Raw genomic sequence first — 10,537 nt, 5'->3', positions numbered from 1 at the left:
TCTTCCTGCAATGTCCTGTCAAGCTGTTTTCCTTCTATTGGTTTTCAACAAACAGGCAAAACAGTTGTGTGGTTTGAATGGCAAAGCCATTAGGATCTCCCCCAGGGAACACTTAGGAAAAGGAGAGGCAACCTCATCCCTAGAGAGGGGGAGAAGAGCTGCCCAAAGTGACAGCTCCTCCTGGGGCTCAGTTAGGCTTGGCGCCCTCTGGGGCTGAGGTAGTTAGTAGCACTGCTGGTTCCCAGTTTGGCAGAGGGTGTCTGGGAAGGGAGGAGGGGAAGGCACCCTTGAGAGCTAACTGAGGCCCTCCTCACTGCCAGTCTGCCAGGCCTGAAGGGAACTCCACGGTGCCATCTTTGCAGTGGGGACAGGGGAGGAGAGCAGCGCCACAAGAAGCCCAAAAGATTCTCTCCTTCCCCAAAGTGCAACAGGGAGCCAAAGGACCCCCTCTTTTTCCCTGCTCCCTAGCCCTGGGCAAGCACCACCCCCAAATCCCCCCCAACCCCCACCCAGGAGCTTAAGCGTGGTACTTGTCTTTAGAGTACAGTCTCCAGGACCCTCCCCCTCACAGACAGGCCTAGGAGATGTAGACCGATGGCCGGCCACTGCTTTGTCTTAGAAACAGCCTCTCAGCCTCTGTCTGTCTGTCTGTCTGTCTTTGGCACAAAGGAAAACGGACATACAGAACCAACTGGAGCAGCCTGCTCCAGCAGCCTCGGGGGATTTTACATGGTGTCTCCAGCCAATGAGGCAGGAGTTTTCCCCAGAAGTAGAGAGCTCAGGGAGAAAATGAAAGACAGAAGGGACTGGAAAGAGTCAAAGGCCACACAACTTCCCTGCCCTCATACCTAGGCCCCCTTCCAGCAACTAAGTCCACAAACTGCAAAAGGCAGCCAGAGCGGGTTAAAGCCACTGCGGTGTAAGCAGCAGATGCAGCTTCAAAGTAGGTCAGTGAGTCAAACCATTTGGCTTTTTATGTATTTCAAAGAATTTAAAAAATAGATCCAAGAGATGGTTCTTTCATAAAAATATGTGTGTAGCATGCACACACCTCTCTATACATATACCTTAGAGCACAGGTTTTTTTTTTTTTAAGGTTGCTTTTCTCAAAACCATCCGAATCTCCCAAGTGCTTTTTTGTAATAATTTGCTATCTTACCTAGGACAGGGTGAGGGGAAAAAACAAAGGTGACAAGCAGGATAAGGAGCTGCCCTAAGATCTGGCCCTCGAGTCACCAGACAACCCAAAATAGGCCATGCTCTCCCCCACTGTGACCTCTGCCCCTAGTCCATATTCTACTTTCTCTAGTAAAGCCAACTTTCACAATCTTGCTGCTGGGCAAGTCCAGCCATGAGTGGAACCTTGCCCAGTCCACGTAAATTTTCAGGTCCCTTGCCATACTTTCTGATCTCTTCTGGGAGCTCAATCAGCTAAAGGAAAGGATTGGACTTAAGGTGTGAAGGGAGCAGGTCCCCAAGGAACGAAACACTCCAACAATCTCATTCCAGGTACTGTGGGATCCCCCCATGGTCACCTGAACCGGGTATCAAAGCATGCTTGCTGCAAGAAATCCACTTGAAATCACTAAACGGCCGATGTCTGAACATTGCTTTGTACAAAGCACATAGAGCCAGCCAGGTGGGAAGCTTACATCTATTGGCCTGTTACCATCCTAGAGACTTTGTTTCTTCTCTCTTTGGACTACATGGTCTGGAGCCTCTGAGTGGCTGTGATGGGGACCATGTAGTAAGATCCCGTCCCAATCACATTCAGCATATCCTCTTCCCCTCTTGGCTATCCACCACTCTAAAACCAAGAATGTCCTAACAGGTCCACTTTTAGAATCAAGCAGATCAACCTAAAGAAGACAGGGAGACGACGGGGAGGGCAGTGCCTGAGGCTCTGCTGGCCTTGCAGTCTATGCAGAATGACACAGACCAAGAACAAAGTGGGGTGGGAATGAAACAATAACCAAAAAATAATCAGGAAAAGCACTGTAGTGACAAACCAGGTGGCCTGACGGTGACAGGGTGGCCTTGTCTTTCTCCCATAAACGGAGTCTTGGCTCCCCTATTTTTTAAGAAATACAGGTTTTTCTTAAAACAGTACATTTTTTAGTTATTATTTCTTTCCTCGATAAAACGGAGGCAATATCATAAAACAACAGCACCACTGGTGGGAACATCCAGCTAAGGTGCTGTCTCACCAGAGCAGGGGAGGGGCGCCCACAGGCCTCTTGGTGAGTGGACCTGGCTGTGGCCCCCCAAGGGTTCAGGCTCTGCTAGATCTTAAATCCTACCTTGAGGTCAGAGACTAAAACCCAGGGAGGACCTGGGTCCCTTGGGGTTCTCTAGTCCACTATGACCTCCTCCCCTGGATCCAGCCCCCAGCCCCCACCTTTCCCCACAGGGCCTGTTCTCCACAGAGCTCCTAAAGAGTTACTGGCTCATGTTTTAAGAAATTATGAAACATAACTTTCTCATTTTTTCTTTTCATTAAAAAAATAAAATATTCAAGACTATCAGCTTCTCTTTTGCTTTGCTTTTCTTTTTTTATATAAAATATCAGCAAGCCGCAAAGAAAAAAATTAAAAAAAAAAAGAAAATTAAAAACCGGGATTTAGGGAACAAAAGGAAAACCATTGCTGAGGTAACGTCACACCTTGAGGTAGTTTACTTCGCACAGCACTGCCTGACTCCGCCCACAAGTCATGGTAGCTTTGTCACTGTTGTCCTTGCAATGTCAGGAAGTGGGACCCCAGCATGGGCTTTTCCACATGCAGAGAGGCCTTCCTTTCTTCCGCACACACTTGGTAGTATTGTCCAGGGTAGCTAAAGTGCATCACCTGGCTAGTATGCATTACAGTCAGTAAGTATCAGGAGGGGAGGCCTAGCCTCACGTAACTGATGGCCACTGTCCTCCATAAGGGTTAGTTTCCAACAGGATCTCATTGAGCCTGGTAGATTAATAAATTAAGTGTGTTCACCGCTTTGTGCATAATGCGGCTGGTACTCTGGTTTGTTTTCAGGCACACCTTTCATAATGACAATGACAATTCATGGAGGCATAAGCAGTCAGTTAAATACTCCTCTAGATAAAAACCGAAGCAACAGTCTCCAATTTACTAAGTTTGCCACATGATGGACTTTTAAGCTTTATCGGGGGCTCAGGGTTGGGTTGTAGTCCGACCACCACAAGGGAACAGTGGCGTGGTAGGGACACAGCGCAACGCCTGCCTCAGCCCTTGTAAGAGCACACGGGCGGGGCGGAGCAAGAGCACCTTTGGGCCACTCCTCCACAGCACCGAGACTTTACCAAAGGGGGCTCACACCCCCTTCCCAGAGCGTCTATATCCCATCATTAAAATAGACTTTAAAAAATATAAAATCCGCCTGAGAGAAAACTGTGGGAATCAGGGACCGTGATCAGCCCTACCCTGCTAAGCATGCAGCACCACTCCCGTGTACCAGGGTACCACGCAGGACCCACAGGGTGACAAGGACGTAAGTGAGGTGGGGAAGCCCCAGCTGGCTGGGAGAAATTTCTGTTGTGCCAATTTTTCAAAATCTGCAAGAGCTCAGCCACAAGGGCATGCTATTTTATTTTATTTTTTTGTGATGCCAAGGATGGAACCCAGGACCTCGTGCATGCTGGGCAAGCATCCTGACCACTGGGCTCTATCCTTAGCCCAAGGACTCCTTTTAAACGTGGATCAGTTCATATTTATATTAACTCTCTCCTTTCTATCTTGCTGTTCCCAATGGCTGGTTAAGGAAGAATCAGATTAAACTATACAGGACAGATGTTCTCCAGAGTTAATACTGTAAACAAAGCTGTGTTCTAGCCCTCCAGCCTTCCTCCCTTGCCCCTCCCCCACCCCATAGCAACAAGGCTAAAACAGTGTAAATGGATACAGAAAGAGGTAAGGTATTGGTCAAGACATTAAGAATGAGGAGAATTTTCATGAATTAACCAAGAAGGTAGAAGGTTAGGAAGATTTTTTTTTGGGGGGGGGGTTAAGAAACAATCCATCCTTTGAGGTTTTATAAAACCTGAAGGAAATTTTATTTCTCTTCCCCACTGGGATCTGACCCATCCTTCTGGTGGAGGCTGGAGAACTTCCTCAAGACAATCCACGTTTAAAAGCAACCCAAGCTACAATTGCAATGGTGATATCCCAGGGGGTGGGCTGCGGCCAGCTGGCTACATTGGGGGCGAGAGATCAGGATTCCTCACTGGAACATTTTCCTCAAGACAGTGTGTAAACCTGATCTCCAGCCAGGCCCAAATGCCCTGATTCCCACTCATTCTCAGGCCTGCTGGGAAGAGCACACCGGCCCTCCACCCGCCCTCCAGTTCTGTGTTCCGCCTGCTGATCTGGAGCCAATGGGACAGGAAAGGGCAGGGTCACTTCCTCCGTGCCTGGGCCTGGTTGCTCTGTCCCTTCTGGTGCTGTTGCTTAACTTGAGCCAGAATGTCTCGGATCTTCCGTTGGGCCATCTGCATCAGAACAGGTGGGTGAGGATCACCAAAGGGGGAGGCTTTGCACACCAGCAACAGAAATGGCATTTGCAAGTCAACAGACTATTAACAGACTATCAAATAGAGGGAGACCTGAGTAAGGGTGTGTGTGTGTGTGTGTGTGTGTGTGTGTGTGTGTGTGTCCGTCCGTCCATCCATCCATTCAAAGGCGAGTTGACACTCTGACCTGGGCATAAGGACACTTCATGATATCCCATTCATAAATTAGAAGGCGCTACTTCAAACTACTATGGAGAGAAACTGCAGGCAAGAGAGTAAAATGCCCAGACACAGGGTAGCCAGCAGTGATGGGACAATCACTCCCTATGAAATGGATGAAGCACCCAAGAAAAGTCCACTTTCCTCCTTAAAAACTTCCATTGCTCTGTAGTTAGGAGCACTGGCTGCTCGTTCAGAGGATCCTAGTTCTTATCCCAGTTCCTACATGGGCACTAACAACTGTTAACTATTGTTTCCAGTGCCATTCTCCAGCTTCTGAAGGCACTGTGCACATGTATACAGACATGTATGTTAGCAAAACACAAATTCCCATTTTTTAAAAATCTAAAATTTTCTTCCCATTGGGTGTAGTAGGCCATCTCTGCACCTGAAGAGCAGAGGCAGACTGACTGGAGTTGGAAACCAGCTTGGTCTATGTAGCCAGTTCCACATCAGGACTACATAGTGAGATCTTTAAGTTTCTCCAGGAATAAGAATGAAGTTAGGGGGAAAATCAACTGACTGCAAAGTAGGATCTGCATGTAAGGTTTTCCTGACCCCCACCTTCCCAGAGACTGAGTGCTCCACTGAAGAGAAAACTGGTCCATGAGCAGTGTTTATGAGTCGGACCAAGTATGGTGACCTCACATGATCAACATGGGAGACGAAAGAAGGACTGCCCAAGAGTCGAGGCCAGCTCAGGCTACAAAGTGAGTCTGTCTGGTCTCAAACACTCACATACACATGTACACACACACACACACACAGAGGGAGAGAGGGAGGGAAGGAGGGAGGGAGGGAAGAAAGGAGGGAGGGAGAGGGAGGGAGAGGGAGGGGGAGGGAAAGAGAGAGAGAACGAGAACACAGGGGGAGGGAGAGAGATCTCATTGGCTTTGATTTTTTTAAAAAACCAGATTTCCACTGACTCCTTTTGCTGAACAACCAAAATAATGTCCGCAGCATACCCACCGCCGTGGAGCTGGGACCCGCCGTGTGAGCTGGGACCTGCCGTGGAGCTGGGACTTGCCACTCACCCTCGCAAGCCTCCTTTCCCTCATTTGAATAATGTGGCTCTTTGGGGTACAACTGAGTTAATACAGCCAAAGCCCGTGGGACAATGCTCGTCTATTATAATCATAAATCTTAGCTATCATTCCCGTGGCACTCACTGTTTCTCAAAGATCCTTAAGAGAAAGCTACCAATGGCAGGCACCAGCAGAGAGGGTATCTGGGGCCGAGCTGAAGACGTGTTCTAGCGCTAGTCACTCAAGCAGCCCCCAGGGGCCACAGCACACAGGTAAATTAAAGATATAACACCATGGTGATATTTGGGGGCTTACAAGAGCCCCTTCGCCAACCTTCTTTTCTAGCCCTTGCTGAGGGTCAACAAAGTCTGAACTGGCTCGATCTCCTGGTGCCAGTGACGAACTAGCGGGAAAGGGGCTGAAGAGTTACAAATGAAACAAAGCCAGGTATAGTGACACATGTGTGACCTCAGCTTTCAGGAGGCTGACGCTGAAGCTGAAGGATCAGTGAGTGGAAAGACAGCCTCACCCAGATGCTGAGTTACTGGTAGGGCAGATGGTGAACATGGCACAGAAGAGAACCAGGAGAGATCTGAAAAGAAACTCCAGCCCTGCTGTCATCCCTCCAGGACAAAGCTGAATGCTAACTCCTATCCAGTACAAAAGGGGCCCAGGACAACCACAGACTATGAAGATACAACAGATACAATCATTAATATCATACATAAACTTTTATGAACTCTGATTTGCAGATTCTGGTTCTCTGCCACCCTGTGGGCACTGGAGACTGTGGGCACTGGTTTGTGTTTAGTGGTAAACATTTTTAAAAAAATTTTTCCTCCCTAAATTTCTCTGTGATGCCTTGGCTGTCCTGGAACTCTCTCTGTAGATCAAGCTGGCCTTGAACTGAAGAGATTCACCTGCCTGTCACCTGAGTGCTGGGATTAAGATAAAAGACACCATCACACCCTAGAGTGGTGAGCACTTTACCCCCAGAGCCACTGAAAAATCTAAAAAGGAACAACACATCTTCACATTCACTCTTGCAACCTGAACAAGGCCAACCCAGCCCAGAGCAGGCAGATTATGAGGAGGTTGTAATAGGACCTGTGCAAGTCACATCAATCAACCTTGCTGGCTCCTGAGTCCTCTGGAGATAGGGGAGAAGGGTACATACCTGGCTGGCATAGAAATGTCCGATGATCTTGACAATGACTTGGTCATTCTCGTCCGGGGTCTGGTCTCTTGGCACTACCACCTCTGCTGCGGTCAAGTTCTGCAGCTCATTCACCTAGGGGTGGGGTGCAAGAGCAGCTCAGCGTGCCAGCAATGAAATGCGTAAGAGGGACAAGGGCAATGCAGCTGTAACGTGGTTTCATTTAGCACATATAAGGTCCTGAGTTCAATACGGAGCACCACAACAAGAAAAAGAAAAAAAAAAAAACAAACAAAAAAAACCACTATGGTGGGACTGGAGGGCAGGTTAAAGAAAGGTGGACAGACAGACTCCCAGACTCCGAACTGGGCTTGGACAGTATATAGAATCAGGTCACTGGACAAATGACAGCAAGGGTGAAAAAGCCAAAGAAAGGTGTGGGTTCTCACCGTTTTGCCGCCTTTGCCAATGACTCGGCCGGCTGCTGAAGCTGGAACCCGTATGTGGGTCTCCAGCTTTACTTCCTCCTTGGGACCGAAGAAATTCTCTTCTTTTAGTTTGCCATAGATTCTTCCCTGAGCCTAGGGAGAGGTGGCCACAGTTAAAAATCAGCTATGGAGCTAAGCAGAAGGAGTGTAGTAGCCCCAGGCTCCGGTCCCCTAATGCTGAAGTGAGACTCTCAATTATGACCCATGAGTAAAGGAATACCCCAGCACTACAGAGACAAGACCACAAATTCATAGCCAACTAGGTCTGCACAGGTAGTTCTGGGCCAGCTACAGTTATGTCCTGAGACCACGCCTTAATCTCTTCCCAATCACCTCAAAGGCTATACCACACTCATGTTCTAGGATGACTTATATGGGTGTGGTAATAGCTATGGCATCACAACCATGAGTGGCATGAATTGACACACCTTGGGTGCCTAGGAAGCCCCCAGCCTCTATCCTCACAGAGATCAGGTGAAGCAGCACAGACAGACAGAAAGGGCATTGGAATCTAATGCAAACACCTCAGATTCCTTCTTTCTCATATGCCAGTGTGGACCACAAGGAAGTGAGGAAGGAAGGAGGAAGTGAACAGGAATTAAGCTTGGGAGCACTTGGGAAGCTGCTCTGCAGCTGTGTGTCCTGTAGAAAAGACTGGAAGATGGGACAGGAACAGAAGCTGCCACATGGTCTCTTTTGCATGTGTTAAGTTCCCAACTTCAGCTCCCTGTACCCATCGAGGAAGAACAATGTCCCCTGTACCCATTGAGGAAGAACAATGTGGGTCAGACCTTGAACTGAGCCTCTGGGGGTCCAGTGATGACAACCATCCGAACTTTGGAATCAGGTGTTTCTGGTGGAGCAATCTACAAAACAGAACTGGTCAGAGAGTGTGGCTTCCAGGGGAAGATGAAGGCATCTCCAGCCCTTCTAGTTCCCTCCCAGTGCCCATTCTGAGAAGGGAAGAACAGAGCTTCAAGCCCAAGTTCCTGACTGCACACAAGAACTGTGATGACTGCATGGGCAGCAGGCTAGGAGGACCTGCCTCAGTAACCCGCACACAGTAGGACTGCACCCCACCATCAACCCCAGCTGAGGGTTTCAGTAGAGTACTGAGGGGATTACGAGACAACTGGGTGGAGCACCCAGTGGTTACAGCTCTCCTGGGGTTGGGGAGGGGAATCACAAAGCTTTAAATACTACTGAATGAAACCTGTGAGATTAACAGCACTGGCTTCCTGAGGAGTCTCCTCACTCTCCAAGATCCTGGATCCAGGATGGTTAAAGGACAATCAGCACAGACAGTGCTCACAGTGGGGCATCACCTGTCCCATACAAGGACACTGACAGACCAGGCAGGACACAGACTTTCCACCAGGAGGTAAGGGTGCAGGTTTGGAATGGGGTTGGGCTAGGTCTATTCTACATTGTTGCAGGGTCTCATTCAGCCTGCTGAGTTCATTAGTCCCGTCACCTGCCTAGCCTGGAACCTAGAAGCACTCCAGACACCCACAAGGGACTGGGCTTTTCATTTCCAGTGTGAAGTGTGAAGGGGGCTGCAGTTGATACTAGACCTGGAAAATCTCAAGAGCAAATCACCTTGATGGAGGCGCTGGCGAACCGGGAGAGCTGTTTGATGTGCTGGCCCTTCTTGCCGATGATGGCGCCCACAGCCTGGGCGGGGATGAACACCTGTACCATCTCCTGCTCCGGAGCCTGCTGCCAGGACAGGGGACTCCTTACCACAGGACCAGGGAGTGGGGCAAGGCAGGACCCAGGAACCCCTCCACTCGGCTGCCTTACAGCCTCCAAAGGTACCTAGCTGCACCCTGGGCCACAAACTCTTTAGCTCTCTTCCAACTAAAGGGAGGCAAAACCAAGTGGAAAGCTGTCACCACCACTAGGGCATATGCCTCAGCTGGGCTCTTCTCCTTGTAGCTGGCATTCTGGCTACAGAGGCCTCTCTTCCCTCCCTCTTGCCAACGTCCCAAGCTCTCATACTCCCACAGGCTCAGGTAATAAGCCCTTCCACCTACCATGAAGGAGCTATAGGGAGCAGCCCCAGTGACACTGCTGGGGGGAGGCGGGACAGCACTGGACGAAGCTGGGAAGAGACCTACAGCAGCCAGGTTGAGACCAGGGATGAGGTGGGACTGCAGCTGCAGGAGAGAGGTGAGTACAGGTTAGCCTGCTGACAGAACCCTGGCATGCAGCTCTGGCTAAACTATAGGGGGTCAGCACCCCCAGAGCAGTTAGAGACAGACAGGACTTACTGGCTTTTCTACAAAAACCTGCTTGGCACTATGGACTCTTGAGCCATGGAAATGTCCTCACTGGACTGAACTGGTATGTCCAAGCAAGAAAACAACGGCAGGCTCCCTAGTTCTGTCTGCCACACTGATGGAACCAGAAGAGGCTCATAACCTGAGAATGTGATGCCCTTCTATGAAAAGCTGAGACAATGTTTCCTTTGATTCCTGGGACCTAAGTAGTTCTGAACCTTTAGTAGTTCTGAACCTTTCTGCTATCTCCAGATTCCTCTAAAAGACCAAGATGGCGCTAGGCACGGTGAGAATAAAGTCCAGCATTGGGAGGCAGAGGTGAGTTGAAGGCTAGCTTGGTCAAGTTCTTCTAAATCAGCCTGGGCAACACACTGAGACCTTGTCTCAACGTAACAAGACAGTGACAAGCAACTTGAGATGGATGGGGTAGGGAGGATGGCTCAGCACGCACACCAGCACCTGAGTGTGGACACCAGCAACAGAGAAAGAACCACACATGACCCTAAGCCAAGTGGAGTTTGGGCAGCAGAGACGGGTTTGCTGGGTCTTGCTCTTGCTGTCACCCACCAAACTCCAGGTTTGGTAAAAGCCATGTCTGAATGAAATAAGATGACAAAGTCTACTTCGAGCCTCTACATATGCACAGCTAACCACCCACACATACACACCTAACCACCCCCACATACACACCTAATCACCCCCACAGACACACCTAACCACCCCCACAGACATACCTAACCACCCCCACAGACACACCTAACCACCCCCACAGACACACCTAACCACCCACACAGACATACCTAACCACCCCCACAGACACACCTAACCACCCCCACAGACACACC

At 49.5% G+C, this 10,537-nt stretch overlaps 1 protein-coding gene across 3 annotated transcripts in view; it reads right to left on the bottom strand.

The window, feature by feature from the left end:
* Positions 1 to 4,208: 4,208 nt before the first annotated feature.
* Igf2bp1 (insulin like growth factor 2 mRNA binding protein 1) overlaps positions 4,209 to 10,537 on the bottom strand; it is a 42,318-nt gene continuing 35,989 nt past the window's right edge. The window contains exons 10-15 of one of the 3 annotated variants that reach the window (XM_028755091.1): positions 9,447 to 9,569; positions 9,010 to 9,129; positions 8,202 to 8,276; positions 7,372 to 7,503; positions 6,944 to 7,057; positions 4,209 to 4,501 (exon numbers count right to left, since the gene is read on the bottom strand). In XM_028755091.1, the coding sequence (XP_028610924.1) occupies positions 4,409 to 4,501; positions 6,944 to 7,057; positions 7,372 to 7,503; positions 8,202 to 8,276; positions 9,010 to 9,129; positions 9,447 to 9,569 (657 nt within the window). In that variant the 3' untranslated portion in view covers positions 4,209 to 4,408. The remainder of the gene's footprint in view (positions 4,502 to 6,943; positions 7,058 to 7,371; positions 7,504 to 8,201; positions 8,277 to 9,009; positions 9,130 to 9,446; positions 9,570 to 10,537) is intronic. The other 2 variants (XM_028755093.1, XM_028755094.1) reach the window with 2 other exon arrangements.

The sequence above is a fragment of the Grammomys surdaster genome, unplaced genomic scaffold, assembly GCF_004785775.1.
Source record: "Grammomys surdaster isolate TR1022 unplaced genomic scaffold, NIH_TR_1.0 126048, whole genome shotgun sequence".
Taxonomy (NCBI): domain Eukaryota; kingdom Metazoa; phylum Chordata; class Mammalia; order Rodentia; family Muridae; genus Grammomys; species Grammomys surdaster.
Note: the sequence above shows the minus strand (reverse complement) of the source record. Positions and strands in the feature narration are given on the sequence as shown.